This window comes from Solea senegalensis, linkage group LG3 (genome assembly GCF_019176455.1).
Source record: "Solea senegalensis isolate Sse05_10M linkage group LG3, IFAPA_SoseM_1, whole genome shotgun sequence".
Taxonomy (NCBI): Eukaryota; Metazoa; Chordata; class Actinopteri; order Pleuronectiformes; family Soleidae; genus Solea; species Solea senegalensis.
Genome location: NC_058023.1, coordinates 6,910,450 through 6,936,525, shown reverse-complemented (window position 1 = coordinate 6,936,525; position 26,076 = coordinate 6,910,450). Strand labels below are relative to the sequence as shown.

Below are 26,076 nucleotides of genomic sequence, written 5' to 3'. Positions count from 1 at the left end.
CCTCTTGAGTGTGTGTTCTTGTATTTTCTCCACGGTTCCATGTGTTGACATAGATATAGAGAGATGTGGAAGTAGATGGACATGTTTCAGTGGAGTGGACAGTGTGAAGTGTCCGCAGCCTGAGCATTTTTTTTTAGACTTTTAAGGTCACAGGCCAAAGGCACCCCAGGGGGCCCCTGCATCAAACTAAACTGAAGTGGCGTTCAGCAGCGCAGTCTCTGTTTTAAAAACCCTCTGTTTTGGAGGGTTTATTTGCAGAAATTGAACATACATACCTCAAAGGTGTTTGTAAAAGGTTGTGTAATAGCTTTAAAATAAAAAGTGCTTTGTTTATGTAGCCTTAGTTTGCACTGAAGGCAAGGGCAAGTTTGTTGTCATTTTTCTACAACAACTCAAACAAAGAAAGAAAGAAAAGCAGAGCGGTTTTTTTTTTCGGGTGTGAAGTGAAAGCTCACTTTGCAAACGAAGATCTGGTATGCGAAGGCCGCTGTAGTTCCCTGACACTTACTGTAAATTACTAAATGAATTGTCAACTAATTTGATAATCGCTAAATTGGTTGGAAACCCAGTTTTCTGGTTTTTCAGCTTTTTAAATGTGAATATTTTCGTGTAGCCTTAAAGGAAAATTCCTGTAGTGGCAGCATGAACACTGTACTTTAGATTCATTGTATTTCAGCTGCATACATTTTGAAAGAGTGACTATTTTTAGGTCTTTTTTGAAAAGACGGGGTGTCGCACTGCTTCTGAGAATCCCCTCTGTTCATTAGACATTCACAGCAGTCTGGATTTAGACCCGTAGCTTTTGCACGTGTCATGTTCAAACTTTCCTGGCATCCTTTAACACATCCTTCCATTCACGCACCATTTCTTTAATGAGCTGTGCATTTCTTTCTGTTCGGCACGTTGTTTTTGAGTGAATAAACAGGAAGAGGGATTTCTGTTGAGTGCACTGAGTGTATGCATAAATGACAAATATAAAAAGGTCATTTAACGTCACGCAGAATTCCGGCGGCAAAACACCCAGAGATACACAGCCACCTCAGAAGCTTTTTCGCCTCATTATATTCTGTCGGTTTAAATGCTTCGCTTGGAGGTCAAACAACCGAGACCTTCAAGAGTTCACCTGTGACTGATTTTTGTGCCTTTTTTTAATTTTAAAGGTACAGTGTGTACAATTCAGCATAATTTATGGGTGAAGTTACATGTTTCAGTTGAATATCCCTCACTTTATTCTAAATGTGTTTAGTTTGTCCATTGTGGGCTTATTGTAAAAATATGGTCGTCCAAAATGTCCAAAAGTCTTCCATTAATGTGAGTTTTTTCTGGTTTCTTTGCTCCAAATCTTTAAAACGGAATTTCGGTCTGTGGGCATAACAAGACATTCGAGAGTAGGGCCGGGAATGACCTCACAATACGATACGCGATACCAATAATATCGCGATACAACCATTCTGTGATAGTCAATATATCGCAAGACAATTATCACGATATCTGTCTAACTGAAGAAAACAAAACATTAACGTAAAAAGTTAAAAGGACGTCTCTATTTATTCCCAACATAGAGAACAAAGTGCATTAAAAGTCATTAAAATGTGTTGAATGTGGATGGGGCATCTATTAACGTAGCTTTCTCCAACATTATCCCGCCATAAACTCCCTCTTTTTCGGCCAGGTAAGTCTTCCCTCATTCATTTGAGCAGCGCCACCTTGGGGACACATCAAGTAGCGACGCCCAGCGCAAATCAGTGTTAATTTATTAGTTAAAATATCGATAAATACCCTGGGGTATCGATTATCGTATCGCACGAGGAAGGACGACGATGTATCGCCGAAAAACAATATTTTCATTTCAAATCATCCTTTGTCATTCATTTAGTGCATTGTTTCATATTGAGATTTTGATTCAAACAATTGATAATTCAGCGCAGCATTAAAATTTACAACACTTCTAATAGTTCATCTCGAACTGAATGATGGCGTCCACTCGCTTTTCTGCAATGATTTTTGCAAGAATGTGTAACCTAAATTTTGCACCATCACACTGTCCCTGTAAATGCCGTGACTGAGCCGTGCTGTCTCGTGTGTTGTGCAGAGGTGCTTTCTCCGTGGTGAGGAGGTGCATGAAGATTTCCACGGGGCAGGAATACGCCGCCAAAATAATCAATACCAAGAAGCTGTCTGCCAGGGGTGAGTACACACACACACACAACTGTGACGTGAAAAGCTGCTTTGTTACAGGCCTCGAGGCGCTCCGTCACTCAGGCATGTCACTGTGTGAACACCACCTCTTTTTTCTTCTTCTTTTGACTGTACTTTGTCTTCCTCCCTGTCATGTCCTTTTTCCTGTGACTTCACTCGTCACTGTGGCACCAACATGCAGGGAGGCCAGGAGTGGCATTTTTATGACTCATTTCTCCGATACACAACCACAGCGTCGCAACTCTGACGAGCTGCACATGACTCACAGCGCTGCTTTCACATTAGAGCGCGAGAGGGTGAAAGACGGCAGCATGGTGAGGGAAAAACTCCCAGTGCCCTTTAAAAAAAGATTGTGTATGGGATTTTTGTTTCCCCCTCTCCTCACCTTCCTCCTTCCCCCCCCGTCATTATCCGTGCAGCGTGGGCCGAGGCTCCCGCTGTCTGGAGTCTGTGTCGCTGATTGATCCCAGCACAAGACCTTAATGGGGTGATGGGGGGAGTGCACAGTGCACAAATGCACAAACAGAAAGCCGATAGGCCTGAATAAGTGCACGGAGATGTGGGGGGAGAGTGCGGTTTTTAAAGTGATAGATCAGTTTTTGTGAGGTGTGACTGTATGAGTAACTGACACAGTTCCCACACACACTTTACCCCGGAGGTCTCAACCTCGAGACCCTCCACTCGATTTTTTTGCACGGTAAGTAGGCTTTTATTGTGGTGCATATTAAAACAAACGCTTTTATTGTGAAATTCTGTGAACTACTGTCACAAATATTGTTATTGCAAATATTGTTGTTGCTATGTCATGATGGAGTATTTGCTTTATGCTTAGAAACATTAGGCTCCCCCTCCTGATGAGACTAGATGCTCAGTGGCCCCCAGGTCATTTGCGTTTGAGACCCCCGCTCTCTATGCAGCAGGAACCCAAGGAAAAACAGACTTTAGCCACTTAAGAAAAGACTCATCTAATCTATATTTGTAGCTTCGTGTCTCCATTTGACAACTTTTTTTGACGGTGAAATGGAATTTGTGAACTTGTCACCCGACCCGGGAAGTTTTTGCCACTTTGAACCCCAAACTCACAAATGAACTCACTTAAACACACTTAGTGGAGGCAACTCCTGTGTGCCACAATGTAAAATTGAGGATTTTCTCAATGGACTTTGGTGTGGGAGAATGCGTCGTTTACAAACTACAGTTTCCAGTCAGAAAGGGCTGTGTAGTGGTGAGACAAAGCAACAAACATATTCCTGAGACGCTGTAGTTTCTAATTTTCTTCGGTGAGCCTTTTCAGTTCAGTAGCTAAAATCAGTTTTTCCTCCTTGTGTCTCTCACAAAGGGGCTGAATATCCATTTCAAAAGTGAAACGAAATCTAAAACGAGTGTCCACTCTGCTGGCCGTGATGAATCGCAGGCACAGTATCTCCATTCATTCTGCACAAATGGTGGAAAAACCAAAAAAAAAAACGAGAAGGTCTGTGGCTCCTGGGTCTAATCTGTGGAGCCGTGGCTGCAGAGGTGAAAGCAGAACATGAGCGATGAAAGGGAGGAGAGCAGAAAGAGAAGAGGGCAGATGTTTATAGAGGGGGGGGAGTCCATGATTGATTCCATACTCGGATTGCTTTGGCCTGATGCCTTCGCTGACGCCGAGTCTCCCTCACCTGAAGGAGTAAATTAGGTGGAATGGAAAGGTTTCTTGAGGCGTGTGTGTGTGTGTGTGTGTGTGTGTGATGTGCCAGCGTGGTGTTTTGTAGACTGCTCTGGTGTTTGTACAAAGAAAAACTTGTGGAAGCAAGAAAAAAACCAGAAGATATAATTAGTTGCTCATTATTTTTGAGTTAACCCCAGTGGAAACATTTTAGTTCACATACACAGAACTGCGTTATTATTTGGTCCTGGTTGGTTATATGATCGGTGGTCTCTGCAGATTCAGTACTGAGTGATGGGAACAAGGCGCAGTTTTGATGATGACTTTAAAGGAATACTTCACAGATACTAGAATAGGGGTAGTACTTTTGAAAAATGGTGCTTCCCAACCTCAGTTTCCCCTGAGTTGAGACATGTCTTCATTCTTTTCTTTGTTACGTGCCCACCAGTGACACTTGGTCCTGTTAGCATAACTGTTAGCAAAGATGGCGGACACTGTTTACATTCTGTGAATGAGGACCCTACCCCCTACGAGTGGGTCTAAAAAGTGCGGAATTAGCATTGCAGGGGAAACTGACGTATTCTTTAATGGTCGTGTTGTGCGCTTCTGACAACGGGAAGTACACAGTTATTAGTGGCTCTTGTCTGTGGCTCTTGGTTATGTAATTTATATTTTTCCTCACTCCTCTCCCTCTTGCTCTCCTCTGGGTCAAAATCTCCACCGTGAAGGCCTCATGGCCACAAGTCAAACACAACACCAGGATTCCAACATCACCGTCACTCAGTGGTTGCACACTAGCTCACTGGTAAAAAAAAACAAACAAAAAAAACGTTCAACTATCAGCTCCAAATCAGGATCAGAAATATGGATTTTGTCGAACATAGATGTCATATTTAAGCCTTTGATGATGATTTAAACCGACGTCATGACGCAGCAGTGACTGTCAGATGTGAGGAAAAGAGCGCACTGGGGACTTATTATGTCTTCAGGCTGATACAGCAGTGCACTGTGAAACTTGACAGATACCGAGGCGGCGGGAGTGACCTCAAGGTCACATCCAATGAGGGGAAATCCCAGAGTCGCCGCTGCACTCGGTGCTGCTGCTGCTGCTGCTGCAGCTGCGCGATGAGAAATCCTAAACAGGATGCTGTGTCTCTTTGGAAAGACCTCAATGTGGCTGTAAACCTTGGCTCCACACCAAAGGAAGAGCTTTTTGGATGCAATGCAATTCCAAGGAGCATTGACATAACTGCAGCTGGATATGCAGGGATAGATCAGGTTCTTTTGGATGCTTACACAGACATTTGGTCACAGTGAAAACATGGCTGCCAGTGGTGGAAAAACAAGGGAAAAATCTGAGTTTAGCTAATTTAAAGAAGGCTCACAAGCCAACATTAGTTAATAATATATTTTTATTATGGGAAAGTGACATCTGAAAATCTCTCACTCTCCCACACCAAAGTCCTTTGGCAGCCACATTGTCAGTGAAGTGGCGCATCTTGTGTCGTTAGTATCGTTACCTGAAACAATCACATTGAACTATCCCTTCCTAGTCTTATGGACAAATTTGGCTCTTTATTTTGACAGCGGGGAAATACCGCATTGTAGATTCCCATCTGTATTTCCCATTTTTTATTGAACCTGTGTTTGTAGCATTGAATTGTCGGATGCAGTAAGGCAGAGTTTTCTCCAGCCCTTGAAGTTTACTGTCAGAATATATTACAGCAACAGTACAGAGCAAGGTCACCCCCTCCACACGGGGGAATCGGGAAATGGGCCATTGATATGTAGATGGCACACAGCTTGGATTGAGAACAGCGTTGGCGTATGCAGCCAAGTTTATTAGCTTTAATGGAAACGGCAATATATAACAGCTGTGATTGCTCATGTGTCATTGTGTAACATGTAAACGGGCCAATCTCAAGCTCTTGTTGCTTTATTTTCAGTTTCCTTGTGTGAATAGTGTGTTTTATTGTTGAAGAATTCTGGATTACAGTTGGAAGATTTGATTTAAACGATGGTTGGTCCAGTCAAATAGATCTTATCTCCTTACAGATGCAGGTATAGGACAGTTCATGGTTGAAGGTTGACACCAGAGCAGAACTCTACACTTAGTTACTATTGTTTGCAGACATTTATTGATCTAAATTCTCAAAAATGCTGGTATTTTGAGAATTTAACAATATTAATGTTTCTTTCCGGGTTATCAAAATGCTAAATATGTCCATTCATTGGATGTTCTACTGCTTTATCCTCCACATGAGGGTCAATTTAACAGTCAATTTAGAGTCCAATTTGCCTTATCCCAGAATCTGCATGTTTCTGGACTGTGTGAGGAAACCGGAGAACCTGGAGAACCTGGAAGAACATGCAAATTCCATGCAGAAAGGCCATTGTTCCAAATGGGTCTCCAAATGGGCAACCAACCATGTGGCCTGCTAAATTTGTGCTCCAAATATTTTGTGATGACAATCGAAACAATCCATCATCTTATGGCACTGTGACCTATGGGGAATTGATATGTTCTACTCTTGTCAAGCATAGTACTATTTAATTGAGAAGGATTATCTAATCCATTATAATGACTGAAGGGTCAAAAATAAAGTTAATCTAACCTAATTATAGTGATTCAACTGGAGTCAGTGGCCCAATGGCCTTCAAAAACGATTTTCTGCTTGGCTTTTATGATGAGTACATATGTCCTGGCATTGCTTTGTAGCCTTATGCTTCATCCCCTTTGGCTAGTTCGATAAATTATTGAGTAATAGAGGATTTTTCCTGTTTTTCTTCCCCTTTTGTAATGTTGGGAGGTTAGATTTCCATCTTGTTTTTAAATCTCTTTTTAATTTATGTTTTTGCATGAATTTAGTGAATGATTTGTTGGTTTGGGCAAATATGTTTAATTTAACTCTACATTTATAGCTTTTGTTGTGTTAAAAATTGATAATAATAATAATAATAAAAGTGAGAATGTTGCAAATTTGGATAGAGCTTGTGTGCACTGCCACCCGCCTTCAAAATAAAAGCCAGGACGTTGACTGATGCATTGGCCAGATGTTGTGGACTGAAAGCATGTCTTCAGTGACAGTGCAGAGGTGCATGAGGGGAAAACTAGGACAGCGGTTAAACACAGACCTAGTGATGCTTGGACTTGGCCGAGTGGAAATGATCACTTGACAAACCCACCAGGCTGTGGAAAAAAAGCGAGGTCTGGTTCAGGATCCAGCCTTTCTGTCTTTTTTTTTTTTTGCTTCTGGAAAATACCCGAGGCCGCGGTCGCTCACGGTGAACTACTCATTCCCATGGAAACAAAAGATCTAAATATAGTCTGTGGGGTAATATAGGCATTTGACTATATTTCAGGCTTTGTGCTGTTAATTGGCCAAGCACATGATGCCTTGATTGTTGTATGAATCACTGAGCTCAGACACATTTAGCTGAACAATGAATATCATGTACACATGCACACGATGATGCTTCCTAAAGGAAGGGTTCAGGTATTTGAAGTGTGTGTTGTATGAGGCACTGAGACAAAGTCGGCACCGACTGTGCCAGGAACCATAAGCCAGGAATCTTAAGACTATATAATATATATGTAAAATGTTTCTGACTGGAAACGCACACTGTAAACCACCATCTCTCCTGCACCAAAGTGCAAAGAAAATCACCATGTTTACCTCGTGAGTACCCAGTGGCTGCCGGTCTACAGCTGTCTCATTTAATAAGTTGGTGCCACAAACGAAGTATTTCAAACACCAGATTCACAAGATAACAGATTATGAATTCACTGATGAAGACAGCAGTGGATCGACCATGTGTGTTTGCCTTAAGATAAATCGCTGATTTACTCTTTGGACTTTGGTGTTGAAAGTTAGTTGATTTAGTTACCGGGAAGAAAACACCGTCTAGCAGCGAGATAAAGCTGTGACTATATTCCCAAGACAACATAGTCTTATTAAACTGGCCTAGATTTTATTTGTTGAGCCTTTTTAATGGATATAATCTGTATTTCTATGTGTTTTAATGAGGGTGAGCATCTCAGGCCTTATCCCTTAAAATGCTGGTGCTAATTGCTTATAATGACCACAAAGAGCAGGAACAGGAGCCGGATACCTTGAAACTGTGGTTAATGTGTTCATGTCATGTCAGTGCATTCACTCACACACAAAATGTGAAGTGTATCTAGATAGAGTGCTATGTCAGAGGTGGGCGTGCCATGTGGGGCAATCGCCGGATTTGCAGTTAATGTCACAGACTCAACACTCCATTGACACTGAGCCCCACTAAGACCAGGCATGAAAGAGATGGATCAAGGGAGCTGAATTATGCGAGTGTGTTCTGTGTTTGTGTGAGAGTCTATGTGAGTTTGCGTGTCCATTTATAAAGGGTAAAGGACATTTGAGCGTGTCCTGCCATTGTATCCACATCGGCTCATCCCTCAGGTCCTGACTGACCCATATGGCCTACGAGTAGGAAACCACTGAGCTGTTCACACAGACCCATGTTGACACAAGCATAAGCGATGAGTCAGTAAAGCCTTGGAGAACATCCCTGTGTCTTCCTCACCACTTAAACAGTGCGTCTCTCCTTTCCTTAAGTGATTCCACTGACCCTGATTGCTTTTGTCAGGGCCTGAGCAAATTGCAATGAATGCATGAATGATGCTGGAGTGGCGTGAAAATATCACAATATCCCTCCATGTAATCTTCCGTGTAGAATGCAGATCGATCACTCCACATACCTCAGATCTGAGAGGTGTATGTGTATTTTATTTCATTTCATAATCTGAACATCAAAGGTGATCAGGGCTGCTGCTTTTTTTTCCTGTTATGTGACATGTTTTCCCTATATTCACTGCTCATCTGTGATGTTTCTTCTACACTGCTTCACTTGGGTGGCGCTAACAACTAAACTAACATTTGATTAGGTGAGAACCACTACTTTTCAGACGGTTAAGTTTTGCCGTCGTCCATTTTCACAGCAAAACCTTAGGGGAAGACGTTAATCCTGATTCTGCGAGCAACATAACTTCACTGTCTCATTTTTCGGATTAATTCAAAGATAATTTAAGGTGTGCTAATGGTGCCCTCTGCTGCACCACAAAGGCCCGGGTACACTTCTGTGCACATGCATTGCGTGCCGCATATCGCAGGCCCTGGTATACTCGCGCGTCAGGGTCCTGTGATATCCCACTTCTGCATCGGGTGGCGGGGATTAGGACACATTCCTACCAAAGAAGAAGAGAACAATGCTTCATCTCCCTCGGACACATCTGGTTCGAGCGGCTCACAGTCAAAATTTGGTGCAGAGTGTGTGATGAGCTTCTAGGCTGTAAAATTTCAAGTTTGCGGTTTCTCCCACTAGTTTTGTTTTACAGATATCCAAATTTCTATTGGTCTGTATCTGCAACATAAAAGCAAAACACTGTCAAAGAAAATCAAACGTATCGTAAAGAAAACAGAAAATACATAAATTACTAATTACTACCATACACCACTTTTCCAAAAGCCTCTCATCTTTCTGCTCTAAAAGTCTCTCCCAGGGGGAAACAGGTGGAGGCGTTTTATCTACTCTGGTTTCTTTTTTCCCCCTCCTCGCTCAGGCTCTGTTAGTCTTGCATTGATTTTCACATCACTGTGTTTAACCCCCCTGTGATTGATTCACCTGAAACCACAGGTTTTGGAGTTTTCTTGCTTTCTGCCTTGAACCGTATCGGTTTTTGCAGCAGTCTTCAGTTATTCCACAATAGAGTTGTATATATCTCTATGAGCGTGTGGCGTTGAAATGCATCGGTAAAGTTTAACAGGAGCTTAACAGCAGCAAGTGTTTGTATGTTTCCAGTCTTTCAACTCAGACTCCCCGGTCTTGTTTCTGATGCACAGCTGCTTGCGGTGTTCTAAAAATATCTCATTAGAATGGCGCGAGGGAGCATGAAAAGCAGAAATCAGGCTGCCATGTAATAGAGCAACTGTCAGCGGGGGTGGAGGACTCCTCAGTCCGTGGCAAAAGGTATTTTCATCTCTGCCTGAGCTAATTTACCCATCAATCACCGGAGATGAGAGACACCTATTGTTCCACCTTTTATTTACTTAATTGCTATTCCATTTTTGTCCACTTTTATTTCTACCCAAATATATTTGTACTGAGGATGAGATGAATAACTGAAAGAACAAAAAGGAACGGAGGACAACAAATCGGCATGAAATATGCATGATGATGAAAACAAACGGGCATCTGACATCACCCTGAAAAATTGACCTAACAAAACAGGATCTCATTCTTTCATTTGTGAAATTACTTAATCTAATACATTGCCACAATGTGACACATTGTAATCTGTGGATTCAGTGGGGTACGATTCTTTTTTTACTGCTCTGCCGGCAGGCAGCACATGGCAGGTATTGAGCATTTGATGATGAAATACGTCAGTGGGTGCTAAGCTGATTTGTCTCCTATCACCCACTCAATCAAAGCCCACAGGAGGCACCTCATCAATACTGATAAGCTGCATTGTCTCTCCTCTTGTGCAATAATAACAGTGGATGGATTTCTGTGGATTAGCGGCTCAGTCTCTCTGAAGTCGAGCCTTTGTTTGATGAATCAACCTGTCGTTGAAAAGAAAGAGCCCGGGCTAATTCTTACGTCTTTTTTTTTCTTTCTCTTTTATTGATGTTCAGCTTAACAGCGCGAACATTTTCTAAAAGCATAATGATGTTTTAGAATTGAAAAGTTGAGTGTGAGATAAATGAGTTGGCCAAGTGCTGTAACAATCACTGACTTAATGGAAATAATATTTGATAACTATTAGAATGAGATGGTAATATAAATGCAAGGAACCTCTGTTTTTTAATCCCATAACTGTGCAACGGTTGGCTTGACAGGCTTTAAACTTGGCAGGTGACTTACTAAAGGCACCAGTGAGTGCAGTGCTAAATTTGGTGGTGTTCGGATAAGAAATGCAGGAGATATTGGTAGAAATGCAACAGATACATCGCTAAAAGAGCTAAACTTCCATCCCAATACCAATAGATATTGCATTCATTTTGTGGAGGTTTATTTATTTACTTTAGTGAGGTGTAAGGAACTGAAACATAGTCTGTTTATCCTACTGCACTTTACTCAAGCATAGGTCGACTCTCAAAGCTTGCCATTGAATCAGATAAGCTGGTATGTGACCTGTTTTATTGCTCTTTGGATAAGAGCTTTCGTTGTGTAATAGAAACTGTGACCATTCAAACACACCAGAAACACACACACACACAAAATAAAAACTCCACAAACACAATAAAATACACATATTGAATCTTCCACATTGAAATATGTTGGTCTTGTGACAATGTAAGTTCTTAATACAATGAAAAGACTTGGTCTGGCCGTTGGGCGGATTGTATTTTGACAATTTAAAGTCACAAACAACATCTTTGTCATCCCACTGTACTTTTCAGCCACCACAGTTTCATGAACCAAAAACAAAATTACACTTTTGCCCTGTTGCTTCATTATAGAGCTTTGCACGGTGCCGTTTCTCCCGTGCTCACTTTGCCGTATCCCTCTTTGCACGCTCACGTCATCAACACAGCAGTAATGTCACCCCAGTTTTCAGCTGCAGCCGCGCACATGCTCGCAATCTGTATTTAGTGCAGTTCTCTGTGTGACACCACTGTTGGCATAGAGTAATCTTGTTCTCAGGGAAATATTAGATGACTTGAGTAAACAATCTTTGAAGAGGCTCAGTGATATCGTGACACGTTTTATTACCTTTTAAATTGCCTTTTTAGCACAGATATTCTTAAACCGAGCCATGTCCTTCAGGTCTTCCTTGAGAAGTGTCCCACGTTGGATTTTTGTGTGTATTGTCAGTCCGTCACATGTTTGGGATACCTTCAGTTGAACAACCTATACATTGACCGGACAATCAGAACAGGACCCTTTTTTGGCAATTATCTCGGATTCTACCTGTCAAGGTACCTGAGTGTATCAGTGTATCCATTTCTCTGAGCTGGTAACCCCATCTCTCTCTTCTCTGAATGACAACAGGTTTGGTTGGGATGTAGTTTCCTGTGCACTACCTGAGCGTTGAGCTCTGCCTTTGTTGTACCAGGGTTGTCAAAGTCTTACGATGCAGCTGACTTGCATAGAGTTCCTGAAAGGCCTCAGGACAGGGTTCCTGCTTGTTTCAGAGATAATGTGAGGTGAGGAGGCCAGGCATGTGATGTTTGAGGCCATCATATTCGGCCAGATAAATATTGAATTGGTAAGCATAAAAAAAAACCCCTCAAACATCAAAAGCTGTGTCTCTAATATCGATGTTTTTTTCTGTTTGCCTTCATGTATCATTGTTGCAGCTACTCAAGGTAAGCACTTGAACCACTCAGGTGCTGTCTCTCTCTGATTCTTTGAAACATGGGAATAAATTGGAGTAGTCCCTCCCGTCTTTATTCTAAATCCTCTTTTAGGCAAGTAGGCCAGCCACTTGAGGGACAGGCTGCCTGCTTTAATTAGGGCTTCCTCGTCTGTCAGTCAGAATTCGGGTATCGTCCAGCGGTACTCTCTTTCGCCTTAATAAACCATTCCGCTCGCACTGAGGGTCCAAGGTCAGCCCATCGCTGTGCCTCTGAAGCTCTGTGGCTCTCTGGAAAAGAGCAAATCCCTCTCCTTCATCCTTTTATCTCCACACCTGCTGCGAATGGGAAGCCATTCCACATGGCACTGACGCCCGAACTTTAATCTTTGTGTTCATCACTGTTTCTGCGTGGAGATAAGGGTAGAGTGGGAATGAGATGATGACCTGTGAGAGATGTACAGTCTTGTAGCTCTTTGGATACACCATCAAAACAAAACACATTTGAATAATGTATTCATGTAATTGCTGCTCTGCTACACAAGTGTAAATGTGATGAGGGGGTTGTCTCTCTCTTGCTGAAGGAGTTTGCCTTTAAAAAGAAAAACAAGTAGTTCAATCAATCCTTCGTCAGCTCCATGGAGGAGAAAATAAATGAAAAGTATGAGTGTCATTTCAATGTACATTCATAAAGCCATAAAAACATCTTTTAGCGCTGTTTTGACTGAACATGTTTGTGTAACTTGGATTGTTGCACCATAGCTTCAGTGCAGTGAAGCTGTATTTATTATACTGAAGAGTAACTAGTAGCTTAGCTCACTACATACTGAGATGCTTGCTCATCACCACGGTGAACCACCACGAGACAGCAGATGGTTAATAAAGTCCGTAGAGCTTTTGTCTTATGATGACCTGAATTGTTTAAAGGTGCCCCGGGGGTTTCTCCTGGAGTAATTACCCACATCGCTAATGGAACTCGCAGAATTTTCCCCGCGTTGCAGAGGGACACTCTCTGGACTGTGTCAGTAAGAAGGCTTCCCTAATGCGTGGACAGTCTGCACGTAATATTATGCACCAACAGCAGAGGTGAAAAGCTGCCAGCGCCATGTGAAAGGCGCTGAGCCCCGCAGGACCACTCTTGGCGAGAACCTTGTTTTGTCTCTCCCTCCACGCCTCCCGTCAGTATGTTTTCTCTCTCTCTCTCGCTCTCTCATGCTAAGTGTATGAAATCAGGAATTGCATCAGTCGCAGGGGCTGTTTTCAGTCTTGTTTTTAGGGGAAGCTACAGCAACAGCTTTCTTTTTTCTGCCTAAGAGACAGACTTGGGTAATATTGTGTGGGAAAAGTGGAATGCTGTTTCTGTTTTTCATTGTCACACTGGAGCCAGTCCATAGTTGTTTGTATTATTTGTTCTTCTGTCAACATGAAAGGGACAATCTGCCTCTTTTGTTTGTCCTTCTGAATTTGTTTCCAACACTGATGGAGCCTTTCTAGTTTCTTCTATCCATACATGCGTGCAGCTCCTACTCCCCCTTATGTTTCATGTAACAGGGTTAAAAACATGGCAATTGTCTTGATAAGACACTGTCAGATTGGCCATTAATCTAATTTGTAGTAGAAAAAGCAATCAGAGAGAGCAAAGCTCTGCCAAGCTGTATCTGGATCATCAACAAAATCGAATCATATATACCTTGGGCCATAACCTCCTTCCTCAGAACGTTTTATCAAACTCAAAGTGACATTCTTCCTTGTCCTTTTTAAATGTGTTTTCAAATTATGTAATCAACAAGTTGCCTCCTTCCATTTTCCTTCTCTCTTACCCTTTCACCTCGGGCAGTGTGTGCCCACGTGTTGACATTGCTGCCACAGTTTGTGATGTTGCCATGACGCACAGTTCTGCTCATTAACTAAATTTCCAAAGTCCAGAATAGCTCTAGAGCTTTTATCTAACCTGGGCAGCAGGAGTGGCTTCCATTTCCTGTCATCGGCCAAACCATCGAGTCAACATCGCGGAGCTCGGAGCTCGCAAATTGAATCGCTTGACAGCAAGGTCGATGAATGCTGAACAGCTGGGATAAACATAATCAGAAAAAGGAAATCTAATGTGGGGAAGGATATCCAGGTGGGAGGAACTGGCTCTGCAAAGTCTGTGATCCAATAAGCGAGGGGCCAAATTCTCTCCACTGTGGAGCCAAAACATCCTTAGAACTCTTAACCTTCAAATGGAACAAGGGCTATTCTCAAAAGAGCGAAGGAGAGAGTGAAGCACACTGATGGCATGGAGAGGTGGAACCAGGCAATAGGGGGTGAAAACAATTGATATGACCTGAGGTTAAGAGTGTTTTCTGCATGCAAGGTTTTTTTTTTTTGAGAGCAATATAGGGAAGGCACGGCAGGTTAAAAGCACACAGTGCGGATGAATTAATATAAAGTTAGTAAAAGTAAAAGAAACAGGTTAGAGAGTGGGAATGCAACGCTTTTCAGCCTTGGGGAGAGAAGAAGCGTCAGAAGCATAGAGAAAATGAAGAACATGTGGGTGAGAGCCAATAGAAGAAAAATTCTAGTGACTGTACTGAGGCAGATAAAAAGGTAAAGTAGTGTCCGTGTCTGGTCCAGCAAAGACCTTTTTCTAAATCCTTCAGAAATTGGTAGACCTTAAACGTTTGGTACAGACTCTGAAAGAATACATGGCTTACAATGTCAGCCAAGTGCTACTTTGTTCCAGACTAAAAAACTCAATGAGTTTTCCTATAACGCTATGAGTGGTTGGTTTGAAAGAAAATGCACGTCTGGGTTCCATAACTCTTTAAAATTCTGATAAACAACATGTAGTATGTTTGAGTGCACTTAAAGGTCCAATTTGGAGGTCTATCAGCATGTCTCACTTTTGAATGAACCTTTCATATCTACATCAGCAGTGTGTTATCTTCCACATGCTGTAGTTCCACAATGCTGTACCACAAGGTTTCTACAGTAGCCCTGAATGGACAAACCAAACACTGGCTCTCTCTTTCTTTTTTTTTTTGTATAAAACCTGAAGGTCACCGTCATTTCTCCCACATAGTTGAAAAGGTAGAGTGACGCAAAGGACACACTGGTAGTTTTAATCTGAACCCTCACCACCAGATACCACTAAATCTGACACAATGGCAACACCATTGGATGGCCACTATAGGGACACAACACCAGGTTTCCAGAGGGTTACACTGGGGTTAAATCTCCCAAAAATAATGGCGATGCACAGTGTTTGCATGATAACTCCTGCGATAACTCTTACAACATGTACATTGAAATCGCTCGACCTTACAGTTTGATAAGAAACTGTTTTGCTTTTTTTGCATCACACAGAGGAAAGATATTTTTGGGGGACCAGTGTAAAGTGAAGAACAAGAAGATGTAGGCTCCTCCTTGTGACACATTAACTTTTGTCCAAATTCAAAGAAGCAGCACGTGGTTGTATGTTAATCTCATTGTGTATTTGCTCATGAGGTCATCATTTAGCTGTGGGAACCCGAACACGCTGAAGGGCATTTTGTCTGTTTCACCCTGTGTTCGGCCAGTTTGAGCCGATAACACACAAAGTCAGCTGCTCTTATCATGAGTTCAGTGTGGAAAAAATATGATTCGGCAATGACCTCACCACAAACTCTGGATTATTGACAGAATTGATCTACACGGTGCAGCTGTTTAAGCCAGTGAATTTCATCTCCGTAAGCTTCACACATTACTCCCCGAGCCATAAAACATCTCTTATTTACCATTATAGCAAATGTGGCACGGTTTGAAACATAATCACTCTTTCATCCCACCTTATTTCTCTTTTGGCTGCACCTCTGACATTTGCTTCCAGCTTCTACTTCTTCTTCTTCTAAACATTGGCACAAGGACATATTCAGATTAATAAATATTGTCACAGGGCTGTGTGTTCAAACCTTCCCTGAAACAGATGGTCACTCTGCTCGGTGGTGCTGGACTGACGCTGTAATTCCAGTTTAACTCAGGGATTCCACTGGCACTTCCACAGTGGATACTCATAAAAACACAATGGAAACTGGATCAGATTCTCTGAACACAAGCTGATCATTTCCCCCCTGAAGGAAATTGTTGAGGTTGTCAGATTTCTGTTCTGTCATTATCAGTTCACAGACAGTAAAAATGAAATTAGACTAGTGTGGATTTTACAGTGTGGAAAAACACCTACTGTTTAAACCCATGGTTCTCAAACTGTGGTACATATACCACCAGTGGTACGCGACCTTCCTCTGATGGTACTCACCAGGGTATATCGGCGTGGAGATGAGGAATTTTGACTGGAGTGCATTCTGTGATTTTAGCTAAATTTCTGATAAAGGAGGTTTAATGACTATTATCTGAAAACTGTTGAGCCGAATTGTGGAGCTTTTGCAGGTAGTATATTGGTATCAACATTCTTCTTTTAAAAGTACACCTCTTTGTATCACACTGTTCAGTACAGGGTGTTTTGGTGCATCACATTCTGTTTGTGTTTTGATCCAAATGCAAGGACTTTTCTCTCTTCCTCCGTGTTAATCATAATCCATTCAGAACACAGCCTGAACCGAACAGAATGTCCCTTACAGGACGGAATGGAACGGCACAAATGCACTGACTATTACACCTCCGCTTAAAAATAGTCTCCGTATCAGCCTTAATAATATCTAATATTGTTCATACTTTAATTAAGTAAATGTGGATGAGGCCGGTGCGGTTGCGCAGGTTATTGTAATTTCACTCTGCAACTCCTTTTTGACTTGGGGAAAGAAAGTGAACACACCTTTAGCCTTACCTGGTTATAGTGCTAAATGTACCTTCTGATCGGTAATTGGAAAAAAAAAAAATTGGGATTTTACTGACAGATATTGTGATTGCGGAATCATTTTTCAAGTCTAGCTGGAGTTCACTGTTGAATCAGAATCTTATTTCTTTTATTGCCAAAAAGCTTTTCAATGATGTGCTGAATCTTCTAGAGGTCACAGCCCTGTTTACTGCGAACAGTGCGTCATCCAACTTATTTCAAATCTGCCAAATCTATTTTCAAATCAAACACGTCTGTCACGTCTGGTTTTCTATGGGGCAGTAGTTGAGTTTTGTCATTCGTTTGGGCTCACCCTTTCTTTGACCTTTCGACACCCTGTAATTTGTGTCAAGATACTCCAACGCTGTCTTCCACCTCTGAGCTCAGTCAGTTACTGAACTGTCTTGGGTTAGACAATGCAGAATTTGTGAATAATGCTGTGAAAAGACACATTGTCATTGTTGATTTAACTCTCTGGTCGTGCTACACAGCTACTGTTTTGTACATCTTTAGGTTGAAAGATGGCAAAACAATCCGTTTCCTGTTCATTTGGTACGTTCCTCCAGGCATAAGCAAGGGTAGAATCCGTTTATCCCTAAATATACATGTGCCAGTGGTCGTGGTCTCATGTATAACACAGAAAGTTTCTTGTTTGTCCATTAGATTGGAGTCTGGAAATGATCACAGTGGCTGCAGCGGGAGATAATTGCGGTTGTGTCACACCGCTGTCGAGATTTACCGCCTCCACTTGAGGGTGACTCACTTCTATAAACTGACTCAATGAGGTACAAGGAATGAAAGAAAAAAAAAAACCGTGTGGGTCTTGTGTCTCTTGTGTGTTGTGTGCGTCCATGTGTGTGTAGTTTGTATGGTTTTGAGCCTCGGGACATCTGCTTCAGTCCTTGTTGTCTCGTTTTTTTTTTCAAAGTTTTCGAGTCAAAGTTGGTGTTCATCAAAAGCAAATTGGTGCCACTGGTGACAACCGGTTACACCGAAGAGCTATTACAGAGGGAACAGGCCCATTAAGATATGCTTGTCGCTCTTGAGAGAATGAGTCAAGTGTATTGTTCAGTAATGAATCTTAAAACATTTCAAAAGCTAATTATGCAGTGTAAATACACACTGGGGTCAAAGTTTTTTTTCCTGTCTGGAAACTGAAGGTTGTGGCACTTTGTAAACCACACTAACTTTTCCCACACTAAAGTCCACTAAAGTCCACACATTTGTGTTTCTATGATGTAAAATGGCTGGATTTCTCCATGAGGTTCGGTGCAGAAAGTAAACAAAACAACACCATCGTGTCTAATGCTGCGTTGTGCCACGCCATTTGCACCATGGGATCACTGCAGTTTTTGTTTTTGGCAAGGTACATATAGCAACCTGTGTCGTAGAGCTCTGGGTGCCCACACACAATTGTGTGCATTGATTTTTTTATGTAAACTCTGGTGTAAACGCAGCATAACAATGAGATAAAGCATTCAACATATTCTAAAAATGGCCTACACTCAGGCTGATGTAGGTTTTATTGGGTGAGCCTTTGTAAGTGGCTGAAATCTGTTTTTTTTTTTTTCTCGTTATCCTAGGTCAGAGCTTTTAAGTTTTTACTGAGCTTGTGCCTGAATGCTTCACAGCAATAGTCCCATCTATCGATCTATTTCACTCCTCTTATCTGCAGCTAGGTTGGTTGTGGTGGCAACAGGCTAAGAAGGTCTGCTCCAGAGATCTCCATTTATATATCTCTCGCTCCAAGGCTGAGTTCAAACACCCCTATGGAGAAAACTAATTTTAGCCGCCTGAATCTGTGACACTTTGGGTCATTAGCCACAGTTAATGACCACAGACGAGCGTGAGAATGTGGTTCCACTAGTAAATCGAAAGATTTGCCTTCCATTTGAACGGGGTACTTATATGAATTTATTGTGATATGTTTAGCCACTGTAGTCATACGCAATTTACAGTTGCTTATAATACCTGACTGAAAATCTACATTCATAAAATTGGATTAAGTGATGCATCCGTTAACTTTACAGTGTTTTGTCCTTTGACCCTCACTGTTGCCATGGGTAGCATGACAACAAGAAGAAATAATGATATGCTGAGCCTTTAAACATGGGAAGTTTCAGTTTGAGTGAAAGCAGTCCCAGATCCAGTGGTGGATTTACCTTTTTGTGTGCCAGCATGTGTAATCCAGGGTTTATAATCCCAGTCTCGTGCTGCTGTCAGTGCATCACAGCCAGAGACTCGCACACATCCTCTTCCTCCTCGCTCTCAGCGGCTCTGGATTATGTCTCTCCTCCGCTGGCTTTGTTGTCCCTCACGGTCGTACATCTGTCAAAAAGTCCTCTAGGGCAAGAGTGGGTTTGGAGAAATGACATCTGGGAGTTAGAGAGGAGGAAGTGGCGGTTCCCAAGTGTGCACGTGGTCAAATCACATTTCAAGCTCAATGCCATAACTAAAGGTCATCTGAAGAGGTTTTTTTTTTTCCCATCCGTTCACGAACAAGATGGATTGGGCATCATCAGGGCTTTGGCCAGGGCTCAGGTATATTTTCCACATTGCCTCAGTATTAGTGTTAACATAAATATAAATCTCAAGGTTCTTTTAAGAGCCAGTTCAGTCCAGTGAAAGCAAGAGTGCACAGGGTGAACAAAATGGCATGGACCCATTTCTACTACATAGAACTTCAAGATGAACTGTTAATTCATTCCCACATTTACAGATAATAAAACATGTTTTTATGGTTTTTCTCACAAGAGTTTGAGGGTAAGCCATAATACAATAACTGACACTGACTTTGAAAAGTTTAAGTGCAGGATTTTAAAGGCGTGAATATTCTTTCAAGCACTGTCCGCCATTATCCTTCATCAACTTCTCCTTCAGCAAGTTAAAGATCAAGCAAAGCCAAAAATGTAACTTCTGTCACCAAGGCGCACAGTACTTGGCTTGGCTCTACTCGACTCTTCTCAGTTTGGTATCAGGTACATTGTTTTTCAGTACTTTAATACCTCCTCAGCATAGGTGTGTTCATGATAGCATGGCCGCAGGATGACTGAACTGAAATACTCCTCACGATCGCCGGATTTCCTTGCTAAATGTTGGAGATTAGTGCATGTTTTCAGGATTTTTAAATCTTTTTAAATCTATGATTCAGCATTGTTCGGTTTGATTCTTGTGTCAGGGGTCGCGCTCATGACTCTTCCAGTGGCGACACTCTCTTACCAATCAGTGGCCGGCACTCTGTTGACGTCACATACAGCTCACCTGGAACCTCACCAGAGCAGGTACTATCCCTCATGGAAAAGCAAAAAAAAAAACCCGAAATCTACTTGAGTAGAGTCGAGCCGTGACGTGCTAGAACTGTATAGTGGAAAAGCGCCACAGTAGCATGACACTGGTACGTTTCCTTAGAGCCAGTACTGTATTTTGTCATAATTCCCCTGTATGATAAACACAGTAGTCACCACATGAAAGCTACTCCCTGCAGTGTTTAAGATTCGCAATATTGCAAATCAAGTCTTCGTTTTTCTGCAAAAAACCTCAACTTGGTGGCCGTGAAAATAAGATCGTGAAAATGGGGCTTATGGGAAATCAGTGGAAATGTGGATGCTGTCATTTTTCATTATCTCCAATTCTCGCATTAGGATGAAGAGGTTTAGCCAAGAAGTGTCTATGTCTGCCACTTTTGTCCCATTCCTACCTGTGACACACAGACACAGACACACACTTTCCCCTCAGGCTTGATGGTGTGATCACTTTCCCCTTTAATCCCGTAGACAGAATGAGATCAGAGAGCTGCTCTAATGTAAGTTTGGCATCAGACAGCATTTCCTGCCCTCCTGCTTTACAGCCTTTGTCAAACATGAACACCCTGAGATGACACTGTAAAAAGTCTCGTTAATCTTTGTGACTTACCTTTTTTACTTAACTTCTACCCCCACCAATTTCCTCAATTCTTTGCAACATGTAAGAAGGCTGAACAATTAACACACAACTTTTAAATGAGAACTAATGACATGTAAGCGTTTGGATAATGAAGGCAGGTTAGACGGGAGTTAAACCTAATGGAAATTTGTAACAGAGTCCCTGCTCTGTGCAGTAGAGAGTGCAAGCCAGCAAGTGTTGACTCATTAAACAGACTGTTTTCCCAGTTGACGGTGACTCACGCCTGCAGCACAATCTCTGGAGCTGATGAGATGTTTCAGTACCATGTTTCCTTTCAAATACCAATTTTGATACCTAGACCTTGCCAATACTAAGCATTGATCCCTTTCAGACATGCGCTATATGGATAAAAGTATTTGTTAAGTTTTGAATTCAGGTTTTCCAATCAGGCTTTGGTTTGGCCCCTTATCTACAACGAAGGGCAAACGTAATGCTTCAGCATACCGAGACATTTTGGACAATGCTATGCTTCCAACTTGGTTTTGCAACAGTTTGAGGAAGTCCCTTTTCTGTTCCAATATGATTGTCCTCCAGTGCTGAAAGCAAGGACTATAAAGACATGGTTTGACGTGTTTTTGTATGGAAGAACTTGACTGACCTGCACAGAGCCCTGACCTCAACCCCACCGAGCACCTTTGGGATGAACAAAGATTGCGAGCCAGGCCTTCTCGTCCAACATCAGTGCTAGACCTCGTAAATGAATGGACACAAATTCCCCAAAAAGCACACTCAAAAATCTTGAGGAAAGTCTTCCAAGAAGTGTAATGGTCAGGCGTCCAAATACTTTTTTCCATATAGTGTATCTTAACAGTTGTATTTGACTGACCTTGTATGAAGTATGCAAAGATTTAAAGATTTCTGTGCTCCCTAATGCCCAATCTGGGGTGGATTTTCAGCTGTATCTGAGGCATTGTAACATTTCTAGAAATGTGGAAGGTCTTGTCCAGATGAGGGGCTCGTTCTGGTGGCAAGTGATTCAATTTGACCTCTTGAACCTGCCCATCTGAAGCCTCTCTGATCAAAGTGTAGCAGAGGTAGTGGAACGGTGATTTGTCCATCTGCACTTTAATGGCTCCTTTAGTGAAACAAACAGAGTAAACAACAGCCATTTTAAAGACTCACTGGGCTCGGGTCATACCGAGAAAAAGCAGCAAATAACAAAGAAAATTGGACAATTATCATGAAGTGAGAGGTCGCGTGCTTTTTGGTGTTCAAAAGACAAGGCAGATAACGTGACAGAACCCAGAGCAGGTGACAAACGCTGTGGTGGAGATGAAGAAATAAAGGTTCTGACCCGAGGAAAGAAAAGAGTCTGCTCACATCAGAAAAACCATTAACACGGGAGGTAGCACTTCAAGGTCATCCAGACGGGACGCACTAGCAGCAATTAGCTGCGAGACCTCATCAGTGATGATGACTAAGTGTGTCTTCACATGTGAGCTTTTGCTTTTTTGCTCTGGTCTGCATAAGTTGAGTTTGAGTTCCTTTTAACCGAGAGAAGCTCTAATGCTTCATCCATTATTGTTAAAACAGGTGTCAATTCTACTATTCTATTACCCAAGCGTTTAAGAGCCCTAAAATGGCCATACCGGGAAAATTGCATTTGTTTGAATGCTCTGGGTCTGCGTTTAAATCTGGACAGACATAAATGGAGTCTTGTTGAAGCAGTTACCCTCATAAGTGTCCTGACTGGCTCTTATCAGTCATGACTCCACCAGTAGCTGTGAACAATTACTTTCAGTTTCACCTTGATGTCATTCTTCCAACAGAAACCCTTAGAAAGTGGATACAGATTACTCCTGATATGGAGTCGAAAGACTTGTTCAGATGTTGATTTGATGTGAAAATGTCCATTACAAATAGAAGCTGCAGGCTGTCATAGTTATACAGTTGTCATGGGCTAATAGTTTTACTCATACAGCAGTTTAACTTGACGGTTTTGGTTTACTCATTGCTTTTTTTCTGCACACATACTAATGGGTTTCTGTCAGTGTTGTTTCCTGTACCTGCACACACACAGTTAGAGAGCGGCTGATGAACACAGCGCAGCGTTTAGCGAACTAAAGAGCCCGATGTTTGTCTCCAGAGACCAAATCAGAGCTCAAAGGAGGCTCATTAATGGACTTAGATCCACTGGGTGGACACAAAAATATCTGCACATGAATGCTAACGTTTCCTTCAGCGGTGCTGGATGTGTAAAAGGACTGATTTTTTTTGTTAACATACAATAGACTGTCGGCCGTCACTGAAGTTGGGTTAAATTATACTTGACAAGGTTTGCGTTGTGTTCAGAGGATGTTTGTGAATTACAGATGACTGCCCCCTATACTTGTCTTTGTTTTAGGACTGAAAATAACTATTATCTGTCGATTTATTCTCTCTTATTATTCTCTTGAGTAATCGCTTTGGTCCATAAAACGTCAGAAATGATGTTCTCAAATGTCCCAAACATTTATATATAACCAGAAAATAGTCACCATTTAAGAAGCTGAAAAATCATAAAAATTGTTTTAATAATTATAATAAAAAAAATCTTAATCCATTAATCGGCAAATAATTGTTTCAACCCTACTTTGTTATTCTCCCACACATTTTCAAATCTGTTTTTTAACATTATATCAGAAAGACATGTATTTGTTGTCACTCTTCTCCCTTTCAGCTTCCTATAAAATATAATCTGGGATACCGTTGAGCTTAATTTTTCCAAAGTCCTGACTAAAACTCCTCTTTAAGCCAACACGGCCCCCATGACCTCACTATTGAATGTCTTTATGCTGCCTGATTCTGGATAAAGAAATCCTTTTTTTGTGTGTTTTTTCCCCCTGTTAGTGGAAAATGATGAATCATGTTGACACACTTGATGGATGAAAGATGACAACAGAATCATTCAGTGTCTCTTTCATGTCGCATCCATAACTGATGGTCTTGGAAATGTGACTGCAGCGTTTGTCAGTAAACTGGAACATTACATAGGAAAATAATACCATCATAATTTGGAGATAGTTTTATGGAAAATGTGTAATGCACTTTCTGTCATCAGGTGTGGCTATTGTATTGGAGAAGAGGCGTTTTTAAGCTTGTTAAATATGAATATTTTCTGGTTTCTTTGATCCATATAACAAACCAATCATTAAAACTAAATAATTTGGGTTTGTGGACAAAACAAGACATTTGTTACAACATGTTTTTGTATCTGGATATAAATACAGTGAAATACAGTATAAAATAAAACAGCATAAAGGTCAGGAGATGATACTGTCAGGCTCAGCTAATATTAGTACATCTTTCAGGTCAGTTTTGTAGCTCTATATAGATTATGTTTATTTTAAACTCACAGAAGCAACAGTAGCTGGATTTTTGCTGCGATATAAGAGGTCGATTGTCTCCAACTGCCCTTTTTTTAAAAAAAATGTGTTTCACTTCCTTGTTTTTACTGGCAACAGGTTTACTATTTTGTGTTGCTCCCCAGAGTAAAATCTGTTTTTGGCATATTTAAATACACCATGTACCATGTTGTGAATAGAACTTAGAGTCAATATTGTGCTGTGGTGGTTGCGCCTCCCAGTGAGGCCACAGTATCACTCTGTATGTTTCCATGCTAACACAAGCCTGAGCTTCATTAGCAGTGTAGGCGACACTTCACTGTAGGAAATATATCATTTACAAGATTAAAAACAAAGTCTACTTTCAGATATGGATTTGAATGGTTACGAGTACTAGCAGGAAATGGATTTATAGTAATGCTAGGTAGCGATATTCCCCACTTTCTGCTTGTTTTTTTCAGTTTAGCTTGTGGCTCATTGTTAGCATGCCAGGCGCCATTTTGAGTCTTCCTACCATACACAAACTTGAAATAATGGCAGATTGTTTCATGGCTAAGATACATGAAAGAGGACACCCAGTGTCAGTATTCGGTTGGACGAACGTGTTTACATTTATTATTGAGTCGAGTTTCAGTCGCACTAACACAATAATTATTTTTTCTAATGTCATGCAAACTGACTGATTGGAATAGATATTATCCAGTCTTGTATTAGAAGTACAAGTAAAAGCATTAAAAAAGTGAGGAGTTAGGATTGAACCATGGCAGATCAGTGAGGGGTGAGTCTTTCAACAGGATGGTTGTGCGTTCAATTCCTGGCTCTGCTCGTCTATATGTGTCCTTGAGCAAGACATTTAACCCCATGTTGTAACGTGTGAATGGGTGAAATCTGTGGTGTAAAGCAGCTCATCAAGACTAGAAAAGCTCTATATAAATCTGATTTTATTTGGTGGTAACGAGTAACAAAGATAGTTAGAGGAAATGTAGTGGAGTAAATGTAAAAGTTACTCGAAATATGAGTCACAAAGTACAGATATGTGAATTTTGTACTTAAGTACACTAAAGTATTTGTACTGTGTCATTTCAACAATGATATCATCACAACAAGTGCTGCAAACACTGCTGGCAGCAGCTTTAATGTGATTTTCCCCAAGAAGAAAATTAATGACAAATTTAATGCTTGATATACTCCCATAAGCTGTCACAGTCAGTTAGGTTCGACATATTTTTAGTGTGAATGTGTTTGTTTGATGTTATTTGTGAGACGATGGAGTCTGGGGAGCGACGGCAGCGAACCAGTGAACTGTGACAAAATGGTGAAGGAGAGAAGAAGAGACGACGACAAAGGATGTGAAGAAGAAGAAGAAGAAGAAAGGGATGGAGGGGAAAGATGAAAGTGAGAGATGTGAGAATGAGTGTGGCATTAACTGAAGGTCGCCAGCGGGGGATGTTCTCAGTGCCACGGCGGCCTGGGGTTTGATCGGCGGGTCATGTGCCGACATGTTTTTGTTAATTGCTCATGATGAAGATGATGAAGAGATTGTGTTGCTACACAGAAATAGAATGTTTTTTTTTAGCACTATTCTTCTGTCTTTACTATTTTTGTACCATACATGGAGGTGATTAATTTTCTCAACCTTCATTTAGACAATTAAAGCTTTAAATATATTAAAAATAGACGTGTTGTAGCAAATTTAACATAAAAATATGCATCTACTGTTCTGTACGGTGATTATCCTGACCTAATAATTATAATTGACAATATAATTGAGATAAATGGTTAAAAATAAACATTAATCTCTTTACATTAC

The 26,076-nt window shown here is 41.3% G+C and overlaps 1 protein-coding gene across 19 annotated transcripts in view; it reads left to right on the top strand.

Annotated features, from left to right (window-relative positions):
* The window catches only part of LOC122766468 (calcium/calmodulin-dependent protein kinase type II delta chain), a 557,529-nt gene that overhangs the window by 1,234 nt on the left and 530,219 nt on the right, over nucleotides 1–26,076 (top strand). For all 19 annotated transcript variants that reach the window (XM_044021346.1, XM_044021348.1, XM_044021344.1 and 16 more), the window contains exon 2: nucleotides 2,093–2,187. In XM_044021346.1, coding sequence (XP_043877281.1) covers nucleotides 2,093–2,187 — 95 coding nt within the window. The remainder of the gene's footprint in view (nucleotides 1–2,092; nucleotides 2,188–26,076) is intronic.